General features: G+C 50.5%; 1 protein-coding gene and 1 long non-coding RNA gene across 7 annotated transcripts in view; one reads left to right on the forward strand and one right to left on the reverse strand.

The window, feature by feature from the left end:
- SLC24A3 (solute carrier family 24 member 3) overlaps positions 1–16745 on the reverse strand; it is an 83484-nt gene extending 66739 nt beyond the window's left edge. For 4 of the 5 annotated variants that reach the window (XM_064146724.1, XM_064146725.1, XM_064146723.1 and 1 more), the window contains exons 1-4: positions 16672–16745; positions 8059–8133; positions 3337–3421; positions 1361–1464 (exon numbers count right to left, since the gene is read on the reverse strand). In XM_064146724.1, coding sequence (XP_064002794.1) covers positions 1361–1464; positions 3337–3421; positions 8059–8124 — 255 coding nt within the window. In that variant the 5' untranslated portion in view covers positions 8125–8133; positions 16672–16745. Of the gene's footprint in view, positions 1–1360; positions 1465–3336; positions 3422–8058; positions 8134–8407; positions 8608–16671 lie in introns of all 5 variants that reach the window. The other variant, XM_064146722.1, reaches the window with a different exon arrangement.
- Positions 16746–17164: 419 nt separating this feature from the next.
- On the forward strand, positions 17165–18151 carry LOC135177195 (uncharacterized). Of its 2 annotated transcripts, none has more exons than XR_010302972.1 (2): positions 17165–17203; positions 17665–18151. It is a non-coding gene; the product is annotated as an uncharacterized LOC135177195 (long non-coding RNA). The 2 variants fall into 2 exon arrangements; XR_010302971.1 differs by having other exon boundaries at positions 17668–18151.
- The last annotated feature ends 1793 nt before the right edge of the window (positions 18152–19944 follow it).

Consider the following 19944-nt stretch of genomic DNA (forward strand, 5'->3'; position numbering starts at 1 on the left):
GCAGTTCTGGTCTATTCTGAGAGGGGTGCATGTCTCAGCCATCACAGGCTTAGGAAAGCCATCAGCTGGAGTTGGTGTTCAAGTCAGTGCACATCAGCTTTGTAGGGCAATGACTTCGTTTTTTTTTTTGGCACAAGGTGCAAGTAGCCAAACTCAGTATTTTCTGAAGCCAAAGAATAATGCACCCAAAGCAGCCCTCCACCTATTTCCTAGCTGCATTGTGTAGCTGCTCCTCAAGATGGCCATGACCACTGAAATCAGCCCTGTTTTGAGCTGAGAGGCTCAGAACAGTGAGGGCTGTGAGTGAGATCCAAAGATCCCTTTCCACAGAACTTTAGAGGTTGGAAGGGACCTCCAGAGCTCAGGGAGTCCAACCTCCCTGCTGAGGCAGGATCACCTGGGGTAGTTCGCCCAGCACTAGGCACCCAGGTAGGTACATGAACTATTTGGTGATCCTGGATATAAACAGTAAGACAAACTACAAGCAAAGATGGTGTCTTTCTCAGACAGCCTTTAAGCCATGCCAGACACCAACAGTGTGCTAGCTCAGCACATCTATCTGGAAATACCTTGCACAAAGGCAGCATCTTTTGTGATGCTCCAGAATCACAAAATCAACCAGCTTGGAAAAGACCTCTGAGATCATCCAGTCCAACCCAGCACCTAAGCCTTCTCATTAACTAGCCCATGGCTCTAAGTGCCTCATGCAAACTCCTCTTAAACACCTCCAGAGATGAAGACTCCACCACCTCCCTGGGTAGCCCATTCTAATGCCAATCTCTCTTTCTGTGAAGAACTTCTTCCTAACATCCAGCCTGAACCTGCCCTGGCACAGCTTGAGACTGTGTCCTCTTGTTCTGTCCCCTGGGTGCCTGGGAGCAGAGCCCAATCTCACCTGGCTACAGCTTCCTTTCAGGTAATTGTAGAGAGCAACGAGGTCTGCCCTGAGCCTCCTCTTCTCCAGGCTGAACAACCCCAGTTCTTCTACCCCATAGGTGTCATTGCTCTTCCAGAGGCACCTTGCATGCCTCAGTGAAGCACATTTCTACCAGCACAGACATTTCCTGGCTCCTTTGGTCTCGGAGAACCAGATACAGCCATCACAATGCATTTTTCACCAGCTACCAAAAGGAGGTGTTAAACAGCAGCTTTTCTTCCTTTGACCACCCACACATCTTTGGGCAGCCGAGCTGACATTTGCTGCGCTGCTTTTCATTCGGAGAAGGCAGGAGGAACAGCACAGGGCTCTATTAAAAACAACAAAGGCAGGGAAATTGGCGGCAAGGTCGCCAACCAGGCAGCAGATTTCACAGCAGGGCCAGGGACAGAATGAAGCAGGAATCGTTAAAGGCCCTCTCACCTGTCCTGCGAAGAGCCCACACACACCAATAATGCAGAGGATGTTAAACACAGCCGAGCCCACGATGGTTCCGACGCCTACGTCTCCTTTTGTGATAAAAACGCCTGGAAAACAAGTGCAAGGCAAGCTGCGTCAACTGAAAGAGCAGATTTACTGCCACCAAAGACTGCAGACCTCACACCCCACTAATGATTCTCAGAGCTTGGACCAGCTCTGCCACTGTTCCCTCGCATTTAATAGGGCACTTTGCAAAGAAAGGTAGGAAGGTGGAAAAAGGTGGCAGAATTTGCTTCTGAGAGTATCTGGATATTGTCTAATGAGGACCTTAGACATGCCTTAAGTTGCCAGCCTCCTGGTTTTGTGATCCAATACTGTGGCAATACATATGGCAGAAGACAGTAAGCTCGATGGGAGCAGCTGGTCAGAGGCAAATCTGCAGGACATGCTCTCACTGGTACTCTGCTGTTCCCCAAATCCCCAGCCCTCCTGGCTTCAACAGGCAAGTGGAAGCCGGAGCTGATTCGGATCTGCCAGGTCACTGCTTCCAAGTTGAATGATGCCTCTCAGGATGAGTTATGGGGCTACATTACAAGCTACTTTCAGAGCTCTTCTGACAAATCTGGTTAAAATTGGCCAATGAGCTTAACAGTGAGGGAGATGAACGGACAGACACATGCATCATGGTACTGCATAAAATTCATTCCTTAGGAAGTCAGCCTAAAAATAACATTCCAGCGCCTGCTAGCTGTCAGTTTGCTTAAATCCACTACTTGCTTCTAAGGTTCCAGCAGCATTTATCCAGCCAGCATAGTTTAGGCATTTGGTTTTCCCCTCTACTTTACCCTTTTCTCAGAAACATGTTGCACAGCAGCAGTCACGCACCAAGTAATGCTCACTATCTGGTGGATTGCACCAGCAAGATAATGATCTGACTGTTAGAGCCTCTCTAAGCTGCCTGAAGGAATCTGATCTTATTTGTACCCTGCCATGGCACTATCCTTAAGAAGAATACAACCCCAACCTTGTCCAATTTAAGTTCCTATATCTTAAGGCTTTACTTGTGTTATCAGGAGTCTCTGCAGAGTATGCAGCTTTGTGTGAATTAATCTGTGCTCTGCATCTGACAGTGATGACTGAAGTGGAAGTCTCTCCTAGAGAAAGGATCTAAGATGAGAATAATTCTCCTTGTTGATGGAGAATCCACCTTAGCCTCCCAAATGCTGCTCTGGTAACTATCTACGTGCAGTGAGGTGGATGAGTGAAACTGCAAGAACACTTTCCTTGTATCAGGTAGCATCCATACAGCACCATTTTATTACAGCTGACTGCTGTCCCCTCTTAGCTCAAAGCTGCTGAAGGGCCATAGGAGATTCCTGTTTTCACAGGCTTAAAGACTGCAGAAGCCCTTAATCACACTGCCCATAAACAGAGAGTTGCTGTGGTACTGTGATGCTCTGAGCAACCTGTTGCTGTGAGGAAGCATTTCAAATCCTCTTCCCCTCCCCAGTCTGGCTTTCCCAGAGGGAAGCAGTGTTAGAAGACTAACCAGAGTGGAGCTGATGGCAAATAACCTGCAGCTAAGGATACTTTGCCTGGGTGCCAGCCAAGAAAGCTTGGGGTGCAACCTTTCATGCTGCATCCTGGAGAGGTCATGGCAGACAGCAAGGGAGAGCAGACAGGAGGGGAGAAAGCTGCACCTGCAGAGCTCATTGTTATGCTACATCAAGGCAAATCAAGGGGCAGTGAAGGTGAACCACCAATTAGCTCTGGTGTGATGTGGTCAGGTCAAACCAGATCCAAGTACTGTGGGCCAATGGCACTTTTCCAGAGCCACTTCAGCTAGAGAGGATTCCCCACAGCCCTATGTGTGCCCTCCCAGGTATCACAGCAAATGCCACAGGCACTTAGCAATCCCATTTCAACTCAGAAAAAACAGCCAGAGAAACACAGGTTCCAAGCAGCAGCAGGTCAGTTACCTATGACAGATGTAAACAACTCAGGAGCAGAGCTTCCTGCTGCCATGAAAGTTGCCCCAGCCACATCTTCGCTAAGATGCAAGCGCTGCAGAGAAACAGATCAGAGTCATTGGTTAGAGAACAGCCAAGAGGCTGGAGAAACTCAACCAGAAACATTAACCTGTCTGCCAAGAACGGGAAACTGCCAATCTGCATAAAGTTTTATGTTAACACGGGTTAAGCATAGGGGAAAAAAGCCACCCTGGACAATGGCTACTCACATTAGCACTTCCATATTGCAGAGAGCACAGGCTGTGGCTCTGATATCTTGTGAGGAGAAAGAGTGGTACAGCAAGGTGGTTTCAGCTCTTTGTCTCCTCCATGACCCCAGCAAGACATATCTTATCTCACCTACTTATGCCCATAAAGAGTAGGGTTGGAGCTCAGGCTTGCTTCATGTCCAGCAGCCTTCCCCTGGTATGATTTCAGCCTTGAATGTTTAACCTCTCCTCATTCTTTTTCACCACTGCAGATACTTACCTCCCACAGACTTCCCCTAACAGTGCCTACAGGCTACCTAAAAACAGGGGTTTCTGGTAGGGAAAAACTCTGCTCCATTAAAAAACCCTACTCTATGAAAACTTCCCTGGCATATGCTGTTTCCTAAGATTTACTTGGTTAATTACTTCCTTAATGTTTTCTGCATTCCCACTGCTCCATCTGCACAAGTCACTGTTCAGCAAACACAACCAGGCTGTTAAAAACCACATGCCTTGCTGGCATCTTCCCTGGTTTAATGAGGAGCTAAAAAAAGCCACCACCCATCACCCAGCCATGAACCGCTGAGCTGTTACTACACAAAACTGCTTTGCTCACACGCCTGTAAGTTGGTGCCTGCTGTTGTACAGGCAAGGGGAAAATGGCTGAGGGGAGTGGGGACCTTTCCCCAGCAGAGATCTGAAGCAGCACACCCAGCCTGGCAGGACGAGGCACAAGGAACTTCATGTAAAGATGAGGAGGAATTGTTTCCATGAGGGTGACAGAGCCCTGGCACAGGCTGCCCAGGGCAGTTGTGGAGTCTCCCTCTCTGGAGATACTCAAAACTCACCTGGACGTGTTCCTGTGTGATCTGCTATAGGAGATCCTGTTCTGGCGGGAAGGTTGGACTGGATGAGCTTTGGAAGTCCCTCCAGCCCCTGACATTCTGTGATTTGGTGAGGAGGAAGCCTTCTTCTCCTCTCACCCCTCTGTAGCAGCGGCAGGTGTCAGTAGTCCCTCCCCAGCCCTCCTGCAGCCCCCTTCAGACACTGGAAGGCCACTCCAACTCAGCAACCCAGCCTGTGGCTCAGTGGTGATTTTGAAAGGGAAGACCATCAGCCAAGGCCACCAGCTGTGCTGACTTCCTGGGCATGGTTTAATTTAAAGCCAGGGTAGGCTCCTTGAGGACAGTTGCTAGCTAACTTATGGCAATGCACATGATGATGCAGAGCAGGAACACAGGGCCTCCTGCACTAGGAGGCAAAACCACCTTCCCTGGCATCTGCAGACAAACGGCTGCAATTGACAGGTGATGTCAGTCCCGTCCGGTAAGCGCTTGGTGACAGCTGTGCCAGAGAGGAGCCTCAAAGTGGCTTGGAGAACAAGTGAGAATGAGGGCTTCACTGTAAGGAGGAACACAAACAGCTACCACAGCAAGTGTCTGGGGATAAATTCTCATCTCAACACACACATCTGGGAGCATAAACCTTTTTTTGCTTTAACTCAACAACTGCTCTCCAAAGTGGGTGTCCAGCAACAAGCAAAGAGGGAATGGTTTTAAACCGAGGGAGAGTAGGTTTAGACTAGATGATAGGAAGAAGCTGTTCAGTACAAGAGTGGTGAGATTCTGGAATGGGCTGCCCAGGGATGTTACAAATGCCTCCTCCCTAGAGGTAGTCAAGGGCAGGTTGCATGAGGTCCTCAGCAGCAGAATCTAGTTGAGAGGTGTCCCTGCCCATGGTCTCTGAGGTGCCTTTCAACCTAAGCCATTCGAGGACTCTGAAACCACCCAAAAATAAAGACCTGCTCAAGTGTCAGTGAGCCTTTAGGAGCCAGAGGCTTGCCAACACTGTCTTGAAGTTATGCTGGCAGGGTGTTTGGTTTTGAGGCACCAGAGCTCTGTACTAACCCAAGCATGCCCAAGACTCTGTCAGAACAAATGGTGCCCATCTTCTGACGCGTGTACCTCTAAAGCCAGCCTTCTGGGGCAGGTGGAGAGGGGAGGTTAGATAACTTGGCATGGCTACAGCTCCAGCACCTCCCATCCTCACTTCCACAGCAACCTCTCCCCTGAACCTCACAGTGGCTTTCCCTAGATGCAGCCCTATAGTGCAGCAACTTAGCAAGACAGAAGCTGCTGCCTTGTTGCCCTGTGGTTACCTGCCCCAAACAGCAGCATCTCCTGGGGCCTTTTTAATGATACAAAACAGACTTGCATGGCAGGCTGCTGAACTACAAACATCAGGTTAGTTTAGAGGGCACTTACAGCAGAGCTGTCAGCTCAAATGCTTTCTCCTGCCATGTCCCACACCACCTCCCACACCCAGGCTGTGCCCATGCCCTGGTGAGTGACACATATTGCCAGGCAGATTGGCAGGTGTCGCCTCCAGCCAAGTGAAACATGTAACTGGCAAGACCAAGCCATATTTTCCACATGCAAAGACTTCATTGCCTGAGATAGACCTTGGGGAGGGCTCCCAGTCACCTCAGGCACATGGGTTATGCTCACCCTGTAGCTGTCCAAGCTGATTTAGGTTAAAGCATACTCCTTGTCTTCTAAAATCTCTGTGTGTCAACCTTAACAAAAAAGGGAGAGTCCCTCTCAAGTGCTGGAAGCATCAAAGAGCTTCTTTGCAGCTGACCTGCCTGTCCTGCTGCTTTACAACTCATCCCAGTACAGCACAAGGAATGAAACCCATGACTTTGAAAGTAAGGTACAAGGTCCATGATCTTTACTGGGCTAAGGCACCAGAGGTTTTAGTTTATATCAAGCAAGCATGGGGCCCAGTGTCTTTGAAGAGACATCTGCCAAGACAAACAAGCGTGAGGCCACAGCAACCATCGTGGTGTGAATGACTGGAGCAGCTGAAGAGCCATCAGCCTGTGGACTCTTGCCCTGGGCACCACCCCAGCCAAGCTGGAAGACTATGGGAACTGAGCATGCTGCACATCTGCAGTGTCCTGAACATAATCAGGACTTCATTGCTAACCAAAGTCCAAGCAGCCAAAGCCAGTTTGGGCATGGTCTGCTCAGGGTACTCCCCGCCAGCGTGGCTGCACCAGAAGCAGGTCCTCACCAGCAGGGCAGCTGGAGCATGAGAGAAGGACAGCACTCCAGTCCCACAGTGATCAGAGCCCAGCTTGCAGGCAGACAGCTGAGAACTGAGCATCCCTTCCTCCCCTGGGAGGTTTTTTGGTTTGTGGTTTTCAATGCAAAACACATCTACACCCTCTTGTGAATTTTTGGTTTCCCATTCTAATGCTTGCGAGGTTGCTAAGTTTTAAGTTAATGGTACAGGAGACTCCAAGACACTCAGTATTTCACTGCAGAAATTAATCAATCAGAGGTTATCACCTCTTATTGAGAGCTGAGTGGCACAGCCAAAGGCTTAATTCATCTAAAGCAATGTCCCCTACACAGGCAACAAACAACTTTCCAATCTCCTCACGGTCTCCAATGGCTGGATCTCTAACTCAAGGGCAGGAGCACGTCAGTTGTGAGCAGCAAAGCACAGGATGAGCTAACAAGCTCTGCTGGGCTTATTACCTGGAAACCTTCACTGCTGCCAGCAGCATAGTATGCAGCTGGAGTCAGAAATCATTGCTCTGCAGAATGTGGCTTTTTTCACTGCATTACAGAAACACAGAATGACCTCTAGAGATCATCTAGTCCAATGCTCCTGCCAAACCAGGATCACCTAGGGCAGGTCACAAAGGGACTTATCCAGACAGGTCTTGACAGTCTCTAGAGAAGGAGACTCCACAACTTCTCTGGGCAGCCTCCTCCAGGCTTCTGTCACCCTCAGAGTAAAGAAGTTTTTCCTCAAGCTGAGGTGGAATTTTCTGTGTCCCGGTTTGTATCCATTACCCCTTGTCCTATCACAGGACACCACAGAAAGAGCCTGCCCCAGCCTTGACACCAACCCTTCAGGTATTTATAAACATCAATAAGATCTCCTCTCAGTCTTCTCTTTCTCCAGACTACACAGCCCCAGTTCTCTCAGTCTTTCTTCACAGGAGAGATGCTCCAGTCGCCCTAGCATGCTTGTAACCTCCACCAGAAACTCTTTAGTATGTCTCTGTCCCTCTTGAATGGAGTAAACCAGAACTGGACACAATACCCCAGATGTGGTTTCACCAGGGCAGAGTAGAGGGAGAGAAGAACCTCCTTTCACCTGCTGGCCACACTCTTCTTAAGACACCCTGGGACAGCTGGCCTCCTTGGCCAGAAGGGCACTACTCCTAATTGCCTCCATTTTCAAGAAGTGCTATGGTGCATATCCTCAAGAGACAGCTCCTAGCTGTAGGAAGGAGCATCAGCCAACCTTACCCACCAGCAGACTCCCAGCCCACCTCCCGCAAGGGAGGACACCAAGCTAAGCCAGTGCACACTCATGGGCAACGACAAAGACCTGATCCCACTGTGGGGCTCTGGGGGGGCACTGCTGCTAGGGCAGCACTCAAGCAGCATCTTCTCCTCCTTACCTCACAAATCTTCTCCAGCGAAGGGACAAAGAAGTCATCGCAGACAATGGCCAAGGCGTAGAACATGTAGACGGCCTGCAAGAGAGAAAGAGAGCGAGGCTGCAGCGGCCCCGCGGGAGCCGGTCCCGCCGCCTCCGGAGCAGCACCGCGCAGCAGCACCCCGGGGCAGGAACCACCTGCCCGAGGGCTCTGGCGCGCTGCCTCCAGCTGCCAGGGCTGCAGCATCGCTCTGGAGACTACTTCCCTCCGTGTTTCAGTTCGTTGGGTACCATTAGGCCATACTTAGAAGCAATGTGACCAGCAGGCCAAGGGAAGAGATTCTGCCCTTTCTGCTCTGCTGAGACCCCACCTGCGCTGCTGCATCCAGTGCTGGGGCCCTCAGCACAAGCAGGACATGGAGCTGCTGGGGCAGGCCCAGAGGCCACAAAGGTGATCAGAAGGCTGAAGAATGTGCCCTGTGGGGTCAGGCTGGGCGAGCTGGGGCTGTTCAGCTGGCTCTGGGGCACTTTACAGTGGTCTTCCAGTACCTGAAGGGAGCCCACAAGACACCTGGGAAGAGAATGTCACTTAGGAACATTTCTGCACTCCTCTGCCATTGCTCATAAACACAGATTCACAGATGGCATCGGGTTGGAAGGTGCCCTCAAAGGTCATCTTGTCCAACTCCTCCACAGTCAGTAGGGACACCTCTAACGGCATCAGGCTGCCCAGGGCCACATACAAACTAGTGTAACTCAGGCATAATAGCCTTACCCTGCAAAACAGCCCACAGGACCACTAACATCAGCAAACTAACAGTGTCCTTCCAGCACCTGAAGGAGGCCTACAAGAGGGACTTGTTTCCAAAGGCCTGTAGTAACAAGACAAGAGGCAATGGTTTGGAATTAGAGAAGAGCAGATTTAGATTGGATGGTAGGAAAAAACTCTTTACCATGAAGGTGGTGGAACACTGGAACAGGTTTCCCAGGGAGGTAACTGAGGCCTCATCCTTGGAGGCAATCAAGGCTCTGAGCAACTTGGTTGAGTGGAAGAAGTCCCTGCTGACTGCTGGGGGGTTGCACTACATGACCTTTGGAGGTCCCTTCCAACCCAAACCACTCTATGAATTCTGCTGGGTACAGCAGAGACCTTGACCTTGTGGAGAGAGCACCAGCAGCTGACATGATACTAGCAGACAACTGCACTGATGGTGATAAAGGAATTGGAAGGCTCACAGGCACTGTGCGTCACAGAAGGCAGGGAAAAGCCCCAGAGAGAGGCACGGCCAAATCCCATTGAAACACAATGGACTGCGAGTGCCCAGCCTCAGCCTGGGCGCTGTGATCTGCTAATCACACTACTCTGCCGCGGGTCAAGCCGTGGTGTTCCCCTCCCAGAGACGCAGTAATGCGTTTCATGAACACCAGTCTGCACATGGGCAGCCCTGTAGGTGGAGCACATCCTCTCTACATGGCATAAGCGACAGTCCCAGGGCACTGGGCACCACACAGCTGCTCGGGCTTCCTGCGGTCTGCTGCCGCCGTGGGAGCCAAGCCCTCCCCAAGGAGGGCAAGGCAACGGGGATGGAGGGATGACACCAAACCAAAGGAGCACACGCTTGAAAGCCAAACCAGGTCACTCCAGCATCTGCCGCCACACGCTGCACACGGGCTTCGCCTCCTGCGTGTTCCGCTCCTTTTGTCAGGCCAGGTGAAGCTTGTGTCACAGGCAGTGCTCACCAGCAACACAATCAGTCTGGATGCATGTCAGGTGCAAGATGGCCATCAGCTGCAGTTTAGGCTTCTTGGAGTTTTAAGATGAGCATTCAAATGGTGTGAGGGGGTGTGGGTTTGCACTGCCTCCAGTGCAAGCACAAACAGCAAGGCACAGCCATGGCAGTTACAAAAGCTACACTACAAACCCTTATAAGAAGTCTGCTCCTGGGATCTACAGAAAGCTGGGAGGGGACATTTGACAAGGGTTTGTTGTGACAGACCTAGAGGGAGTGTATTGAAGCTTGAAGAGAGAAGATTTAGCCTGGGTGTCAGGAAGAAGTTCTTTAAAGTGAGGGTGGTGAGACATTGGAACAGGTTGCTCAGGGAGGTTGAGGACACCCTCTCTTTGGAGGTGTTCCAGGCCAAGCTGGATGAGGCCTTGAGCAACCTGTTGTAGCAGAAGGTGTCCCTGCCCCAGGCAGGGGGGTTGGAACTCGGGGATCTTTCAGGTCCCTCCCAACCCAAACCATTCCATGATTCTCACTGTGTTCTGATTTCAAGAGGGCACAACCACAGCCCCAAGAGGTGACAAGTGAATTTTCTTCTGTCCACAAGTCCACACATTTACAGGATCAGGTACAAGAGAAAAGGCAAAAAGGGGACTTAAGTAAGCAGGGACACTAAATAAATGAACATGAAGGAACTCCTGTCCTGCTTTCAATAATCCTCTTGGCAGAAGTGAGGAATGCCAGGCTGCTGTGTCTGCTGAAGGCATTGAGCCAGCACCCGGCTGGAGTCAGACGACTGTGGGTGACTTCAGCAAACTTTAACATCAGGCTGATAAAACAGATCAGGCTGAACCCACGCTGACTTACAAGCCTGAGCATTTACTTTTAATGACCTCACTGCTGTCACAAATCTGCTGGCTGGGAGTCTTCCCTGACTTTATTTAACTGGCTTGAGCACAAAGCAGTATTAAGTGTCCAAAAGCCAAGGAGATGCAGGCTAGAAAACAGCTTGGTCCACAAACTGAACCGCTGACAGCTACTCTTGGTTAGTGAACACACAAGGACAGGAGCTCGTCCTTAAAAGTTATCTGGGTTTTCTGGTGAGGTTTTGTTTGTTAAACAAACAAACAATTAATGCTTAGAGTTTGGGCCAACAGGAACACAATCAAAAAGCTGAATTTTATGGCAAGTCAGACTCTCAAAGATTGAGCCCAGACAGCAGTGCAGGCTATTACATGTGGAAAGAAAGTAGACAGCATCGGGGTTGAGCAAGTCTGTAGCATGTGTCAGACGTGGAGAATGCAAACAGAATGGCTTTAACACTGTGCACCTGACTGGGGGGTAGCAGCCTCTGTTTAAGTCAACCTCAGAAACCAGCAGAGTCCCACTGCTTCCTTCAACACGTGCCAGTCCGTGCTCACAGGCACCATGGGAGCAGCAGATGCAGCACAAGCAGCAGGGTGGCACTTGCTGAAGCCTGTTCTGCATGCAAGCAGCCACGTGGAATAGAGGCAGTTGTGGGGGAAGGCAGGTGGGCTGTGGGCAGAGCTGGGGCGTGATGTGTGTGATGGCAGCAGGGGCAGCATGGACAGGCAGGACACAAAAGAGAAGTTTCAGCCCCAGCATCCTTTAGTTGCACTCAGCTCGAAGAGAAGATACCACAGAATCAGAGAATGGTTTGGGTTGGAAGGGACCTCAAAGATTAACCAGCTCCAACCCCCTTGTCACGGGCAGGGACACCTCCCGCTAGCCCAGCCTGCTCAAGGCCTCATGCCAGCTGGCCTTGAACACCTCCAAGGAGGGAACATCCATGACCTCCCTGGGCAACCTGTGCCAGCATCTCCCTGTAAAGAATTTCTCTCTAATCTCCAGTCCAAAGCTGCCCTCCCTGGTCTTCAGTCCATTCCCATTCATCTATCCCAAGCCCCTTCCTCGATTTCTCATGAACCCTTTTCAAGCACTGGAAGGCTGCTACAAGGTCCCTGCAGAGCCTTCCCTTCTCCAGAATGAACAGCCTCAAATCTCTTAGCCTGTTTCCACAAGGAAGGTTCTCCAGCACTCTGGACCATCTTCATGGCCTCCTCTGGGCTTGCTTCACTAGTTCCATGTCCTTTCTTATGCTGGAGGCCCCAGTACCGGGGGCCTATCTGACACAGATCACACAGGAACACATCCAGACAGGCCTGGAAAGGCTCCAGAGAAGGAGACTCCACGACCTCTCTGGGCAGCCTGTGCCAGGGCTATGGGACCCTCACAGTAAAGAAGTTCCCCCTTGTGCTGAGGCAGAAACTCTTTTGCTGCAGCTTACACCCATTGCTCCTTGTCCTACCCCAGGGAGCAGTGAACAGAGCCTGTCCCCCCCTCCTGGCAGCCTTCAGACACTTATAAACATTTATCAAATCCCTCTCAGTCTTCTCTTCTCCAAACTAAGCAGCCCCAGGGCCCTCAGCCTCTCCTCACCAGCCATGCCCTCCAGTCCCCTCATCCTCCTCCTAGCCCTCTGCTGGACCCTCTCCAGCACATCCCTGTCCCTCTTAAACTGGGGAGCCCAAAACTGAACACAGTGTTCAAGGTGAGGTCTCAGCAGGGCAGAGTAGAGGGGGAGGAGAACCTCCCTTGTTCTGCTGGACACACTCTTCCTAGTACACCCCAGGATCCCCTTGGCCCTCTTGGCCACAAGGGCACATTGCTGTGCCATGGGTAACTTGTTAGCCACCAGCACTCCCAGGTCCCTCTGCACAGGGCTGTTCTCCAGCAGTCACCTCCCAGCCTGTACTGCTGCAGTTTATTATTCCTCCCCAGATGCAGGACTCTGCACTTGTCCTTGTTGAACCTCATCTGGTTCCTCTGTGTCCAGCTCTGCCCAGGGCTCTCTGGATGGCAGCACAGCCTGCAGCTGTCTCAGCCAAGCCTCCTAGCCTGGTGTCATTAGCAAACTTGCTGAGCAGACTCTGTCTGTCTGTGCCCTCATCAATGGCATTGATGGAGATGTTGAACAGGACTGACCCCAGCACTGATCCCTGGGTGACACCACTGGTCACAGCTCTCCATTGATGACCACCCTCTGGACTCTATCTTGCAACCAGTTCCTAACACACCTCATGTCTGCTTTTCCATCCCACACTGCCTCAGCTTGCTCACTAGAATGTCATGGCAGACAGTGTCAAAGGCCTTGCTAAGGTCAAGGTAGACTACATCCACTGCTCTCCCTGACTCTACCCATTCAGTTATGGCATCACAGAATGCAATCAGGTTAGTTAAGCAGGACTGCCCCTTGGTAAATCCATGCTGACTACTCCTGATGACCTTCTTCTCTTCCAAGTGCCTTGAGATGCCCTCCAACAGGAGCTGCTCCATCATTTTGCCAGGGATGGAGGTGAGGCTGCCTAGTCTATAGTTTCCTGGAACCTCTTTCATGCCCTTCTTGAGGAGTGGAGTGCCATTGGCTCTGCTCCAGCCCCCAGGCACCTCTCCTGTCTGCCTCCATCTGGCAAAGATGATGGAGAGTGGCAGAGCAATAACCTCAGGCAGCTCTCTCAGCACCCTTGGGTGCATCTCATCAGGGCCCATTGTCTTGTGAATGTTCAATGTGTGTAACTAATCCCTAACCCAGTCTGCACTGACCAGTGGGGAGCATTCCCTCCTCCAGGCTTCCTCTCCTTCATCCAGGGTCTGGAGTCCATAGGAGAGCTCAGCCTTAGGTGTAAAGACTGGAGCAAAGAAGGCATTCATTAGCTCTGCCTTCTCTGCACCCTCAGCTCTCAGGCTGCCTGCTGGCTCAGCACTGCCCCACACCTTCCCTGGGCTTCCTTTTTCTACTGATAGATTTGAAGAAGCCTTTCTTGTTCTGTTTTACTTCCTTTGCCAGCTTCAGTTCCAAAAGGGCTTTGGCCTTCCTTGTTGCCTTCCTACATGCCCTGACTACTCCTCTATAGTTCTCCCAAGTGACCAAGTGCAGAGCAGAGGGCAGAATTCCCTCCCTGTCCTGCTGGTCACTTCTTTGGATGCAATCCAGCATGAAGCTGCCCTCTGGGCTGCCAGCGACCGCTGCCAGTTCATGTTGAGTTTGTCATCAGCTGACATCCCCAGGTCCTTCTCCTCCAGAATGCTCCTGAGCCACTCCTCACCCAGCCTGTATTTGTGCTTGGGATTGCCCTGTCCCAGGGATAGGACCTTGCATTTGGCCTTGTTGAAGTCTTTAAGGAGGCAACCTCCTTAAGACATTCTTCCTCCCTAGAAGGACACTTTAAAACTGCAGCAATACAAGGGTGCTGCTTAAAAGGACTGCAAATACCAGATTAAGCATTACATTGGGATTGATGTTTCAATTACTGCTCTAACAAAGAAACACCAGAGAAGTAACTGCAATCCCACATCAAAGGGGATTAAGTACCTTACTCAGAACACCTGCTCTGCTGCACAGGGCATAAATGATGAGTTTTCATGTTTGTCCTGTGCTCCTTTGAGTTTCCCATATGAAGATTGCTTCATACTCAAATTAAAATTTGCATTACTGACCCAAAGCAAGGAAATTTTCAAAACGAAGCTTACATGCTGCAGGAGCCAGCAGTTCCCACAGCCCTGCCTTTCTCCCAAGAGAGCTGGGAAAGGAAGAGGTGACTGTCCCTGGCTGCTTCCCCCACAGACCTCCTGCCTGCGCACATGGGCACAGCCAGAGGCCATCGCGGTAACCACAAGCACAGGGCTTGCCTAATTCCAACTGCATTACAAAACCACCTAAGCCACTGTAAGTGAAATTAAAGCCCAGAGAGCCCACAGAGCCCAAGTTTACTTGGAGCAGCAGCAAACTGTCTGCAGCAGAGCAGTAAGTGTGCGCAGGGCACTGGAAAACCATCACCCGAACGAGACAGAAAAGAGACATGGCTGGTTTGTGACTGGGTGCAGAAATAGATCAAGACAGGCTCCATCCAGAGTGACCTACATTTTTCAAGCAGCATGCACAAGGGAGGCAGCAGGTGCCCTGTTGGTGCACCTTGTTCCCATGGCTACGCTGAGCAGTGGCACAGGAGGAGGGACCACCAAGCGCAGGCACCTTCCTTCACCCACTGTTTCATCCACTCCCTTCCCACTGCTCAGCACTCTGTGCCCAGGCTCTGACAAGGCAGAGCTCGATCTCAATCATGCACACCCACAGTTTGCCCAGAGAAAGCTGGCAAAAAGAGAAACAACTCCATGCTGCCAAAAGATGGGGAGAGGCAGAGCCTGCAGCTGGGCTGTGAGGGTGCAGGGAGGGAAGACAGTGACCATCCCACCAGGCTTTTCCAGGGAAGTCTTCAATGATGTCCAAAAGCTCCATCCTCCGCCATCAACAAAACCTTACAAGTCACTCAAATGAAGCAATTTCCCTCCCCTGTCTCAAGGAGTTAGTGGGCCCCTGTCACCCAGTACCCATGAGCAGGAATCACTGCAGATAGCTGATGGTGGCTGTTCATTTAGGCTGGCTGAGAATTACTAAATGCTTTGAAACATTCACTAACAGCAGCTATTTCCTTGCTGCATAAGAATGCCTCTTCCTCCCACAAAGCATCCCTTTGGAAGTTCTTCTTAAATGGAGGTGATATTAAAATAGGAAAGAACTGTCTTCACCTATCTAATGCTGGGGCTGCCCAGCCTGGAGAAAAGGTGGCTCCAGGGAGACCTTGAAGCAGCCTTCCAGTATCCAAAGGGGTTGTACAAGAAGGCTGTGGAGGGACCTTTTACGAGGACTTGTAAGCACAGGACAAGAAGGAATGGATTGAAGCTTGAGGAGGGCAGATTAAGACTGGAGATAGAAATTCTTTACACTGAGGGTAGTGAGACACTTTAGCAGGCTGCCCAGGGAAGTCGTGGCTGCTCCCTCCCTGGAAGTGCTCAAGGCCAGCCTGGAAAAAGCCTTGAGCAACCTGGGCTAGTGGAAGGTGTACTGAAACCAGATGACCTTTAAGGCCCCTTCCAATCCAAACCACTCTACAAATCTACTAACCTACAAATCAAGTCAAGGGACGGATTTGGAGGCTTCCCCTGTGACAGCACTGCAGCTGCTGAACACAAGCTCCTCCAGTGCTAGCTAAGTGTCTGGTGGGCAGACAGATCAGGGCTACTTAAACTCATCTTGAGCACCTCAGCCTTGCCCACGCTCCCCACTCACACTGACTTGCTTGGGGCTGAGATCACAGAACCCCAAGCCTCAAATTGCATAGATTTCTGATATCAGTGAGGTCTTTTAAACAGCAGCTACTAAAAGTCTGGTTGGCACCCTTCTGAACCGAAATGCCTTGCCTGCCTGGCATCCTCCAGAGCTCCCAAGAGGATCAAAGGAACTCTGCAGCTAATAAATGGGAAGTTGCAATCTTTTCTTTGGTGCACTCAGAAGAAGAATTCACTGTAGCCACTTAACTACTGAAGGGAATTCTGGAGACACAAATCTTTCTCTTTTTAAAAAACAGTTAATGCAGTTGAGAATCATTTTGACCCGAAGCCCTCTCTAAGTTCTGTCTCCACACCTCCAGCATTTGGGCACCACGAGGATTTCTGGGGGATACTTCCAGGGATAGGATTTATTTTACAGGCAGTTACATCAACATCCTCCCTTGACCTGCCAACCCTGCAACACCTCTGTGCTTCGTGGCGGAAGGCAAGAGACCACAGCTGCTTGACAGCCTCAGCACAGCCAGCCTGGCCGCAGCACAGGGCTCAAAGGACTTCATTCACACGGCAGCAGCTCACAGGCTACAGCAGGGATCTCACAAGAGGCTTACACAAAACCGAAGCACATCACACTCAGTGCAGTTACCAAAGCCTGCTCTCAAGCACAACCCAGAGCAGAAGCCCTGGTAGGCAGGAGACCCAGGGGAGCACACCCAGCCCTGTCCAGCCCAGCGGGAGGAGAAACGCAAAGTGAAAGAACTTACACAAAGGACGTGCAGGACCACAGCTCCATGCCTCCTGTTCTCGTTTGTGAAGATGTCATTGGGGAATTCATGGAGAGCTGCAAAAAAGGGGGGAGGAAGAAAGCTCAGATGTTTAATTAGCCAAAACCACTGCACGTGCTGCTAATTGTTGTAGCAAAAAGCTGCCCAAGCCCTTCTGCTGAGCAGTGGACCTGCAGCTACCACACCTGAGGCTCATTGTTTTCCCTCCCTTAGCTTAACTTGTCCTCTGGCAGTTACAGCCTCTCCCCAAACGTTTGCTGTGTAATTTGCCACTGGCCACCACGAGGCTGGTTGCCCGAAGCTTTGCCTTGGGGAGTGCAGCATTGCTCTCTGCTGAGAACAGTCACAGAGTGGGTGGTGGTGGGTCACTGGCTTAGGGGCTTGTGCTAGTTTGAGACTAGCTGGAGTATTTTGGTGAGAATTAGATGATAGGCTGTGAAAGTGAAACAGTGATGATGTCTGCTTCACTCATAGGCTTGCTGAGATGTACAAAAACAAGAACATAACACAGGTAAGGACAGTGGCTCTCTGTTGCAGCTGGTGCCTGTACTTTTCTTCCTAACCTGCTTTCTGTGTAACTAATCCTTCTGCTTCCTAACTCCCCTGGCCAATCCTCCAAACTCACCTTGCATGTAAGGTAAACTCTGAGATAAGGTGGAAGGGAGGTTGGGATTCCCTCCTGGGGCCGCTGGTTTCTGGGAGGGCTGCTATGTCTCTGTATTACCTTTGACTTGTACATTTCAGTCCATAACTGTATATGTTGTAACTATCTGCTTGTACATTGTGCTAAGCTGTGAATATAAAGCTCCCTTCCTTAACTTCCAGCCTGGCTGAGCCTAGTCTGGGTGATTTCATAAGAGTGGGGGGGTGGGTAACACCCAAACCATCACAGGTTTTATCCCCAAAAGGGGATCTCCTTGAACCCCTGGCACCACTTTGCTATGGTACAGGGCAGCATGTACCCTTTTCCAGCAGGTGTCTCCAGACAGACAACTTCCCATGGGTGCCCTTCTCAACAGCAGGCCCAGAGGACATCTTATAGGACAGCAACTCTCAGCTGTTTTCATTCTTTATCCTGCCCTGGTGTCTCTCACTGATGTAGTAACATCACTGAGATGTTGGAGCAAATGCTCCAAGGACAACCTGCTGTGGTTGAAAGGGGATGCAGCCCAGGACTGGAGCAAACTGAGACACTTCAGACCAAAGCAAACCCCTTGCCTACCTCGCCATGCCTCCTCAGAAAGACCTTCCACGTGAACGAGACATATGATGTATGATGTCAGTGATGCAAAGAAGTTTTTTCCTCAAGATGTATCAAATATTTGGGTCAAAAAAGAAAGGGTATAACTCTCTGGTGTTGGAGGAGTGCTCAGCACAGCCTGTACGTGCTCACAAGGGCAGATTTTACCCACGGCAGAGCCAGAGCAGATCCAAATGAAGGACAAAGGTATTTGCTCTGCAGTAAGGCTGTAGGACTTGGGCAGACTCCGTGGTGTAATTAGCTTCAGAAAAAGCATCTGTTGGTGGAAGTGAGCCATGAAAAAACTCCATGCATACACAACAGTTACTTCAAATAACAGTATGCTGAAGCAGGGCAAACAACAGGGACCCACACCTGCTGCTGCTTCTGGCAGGGCAGGGGGACCTCCCTTCTACCCTGCTGCTCTCGTAGGACCACAGCCTCTTGAGCATTCGACAATACCTTGCTATGGCAAAGGAAAAACAGAAGGCACTGCACATGGTCAGAAGTGACATGGCAAAGAAGACAATCCCCTTCCAGTTCCTTCCATCTTCTGAAATGCCAAGGTGGCACACTTTGCAAACAGGCAGAGCTACTTTTACCACACAACACATTGCAACGTGGGTTGCTGTGACAGGAAACAAAACAGGAAAGGTCCAAAAGGAGATTCCCCTATGACCTGTCAGCCAGTGATGTGAAATATGCTAACCTAAATGCAAACTTGAGTTGCTGCAAACCCTATCTTGAGCAGCCAGCAACCATGTGCACAGGCAGAGGAACCGATCTTTGTACACTCTGTTGCTCACATTTCTCCCTAAGCATTCCCTATCAGCCACTGCCAGAAACAGGATGCTGGACTAGCTGGCCATGAGGAGGACAGGCTGAGAGAGTTTGGGCTCTTCAGGCTGGAGAAAAGTAGGCTTCCAGGAGACCTTATCAAGAGGACCTACAGGAAGGCTGGGGAGGAACTATTTGCAAAGTCTGGTAATGACAAGAGGAGGAGGAATGAGTTTGAAGTGGCAGAGGGGACATTGAAACTGGATATTAGGAAGTTGTTTGCAGTGAGGGTGGTGAGACACTGGCACAGGTTGCTCAGGGAGGCTGTGGCTGCTCCCTCCCTGGAGGTGTTCAAGGACAGGCTGGATGAGGCCTTGAGTGACCTGTTGTAGTGGGAGGTGTCCCTGCCTATGGCAGGAGGTTGGAACTGGCTGAGCTTTGAGGTCCCTTCCAGCCTAAACCATTCTATGGTTCTGTGATTTATGTCAACTGTCTTAACTTGGGCAGTTTTCTATATGACCAGGAGAAAAGAAAACTTGCAGGGAGAGCTGGTGGAAGCTGAGCAGGGATGTCCTAGTTGCTCAGGACAGTAAGGAGCCTACACCTAGATGAGGTTCACACTTCACTTTGGCTTTATCACCCAGCTTAAGATAAGCAGATCCATAAAGTGTTAGAAATGACACTAACAAGTATCTGGGAGAGACAGTACCCCACTGTGCCAACCCAGGAAGGATGTCAGCAGTTCAGCTTGGTCCGTGTGCACTCACTGTGGTGGAGTCACAGTCCCTGGAAGTGTTTGAGACTGGATGTGGCACTTGGTGCCACGATCTAGTTGGTGAGATGGTGTTGGGTGATAGGTTGAGCTGCATGACCTAGGCAGCTTTTTCCAACCTGATGAATTCTGTGATTCTGTGACTGTGTGATTCAATCAGAGCAGTATATCTCTGTGAGGTTAGCAAGTTGCTCACTAAAGTCAAGCAATCAGCACAACAGCTCTAAGGAGCTTGTGCAACACTGTTGGATAACCTCTGTTGCAAAGATGGTGCTGCAAGTCACTTACAGATAAATTACTTCCATTTACTCAAATGCTTTATTACTCTTCTGGATGCTAATTGGATTAGAAAGAACTTAAAGACAGTCAGGCAGTTAGGCTGCAGAAAATGGCTTTTGGTTATAAACTGCAAAGCAAGTGTGAAGATAATGCTGTGGCATTCCAAGTGCTCCTCAGTAATTCC

The sequence above is a fragment of the Pogoniulus pusillus genome, chromosome 7, assembly GCF_015220805.1.
Source record: "Pogoniulus pusillus isolate bPogPus1 chromosome 7, bPogPus1.pri, whole genome shotgun sequence".
Lineage (NCBI taxonomy): Eukaryota > Metazoa > Chordata > Aves > Piciformes > Lybiidae > Pogoniulus > Pogoniulus pusillus.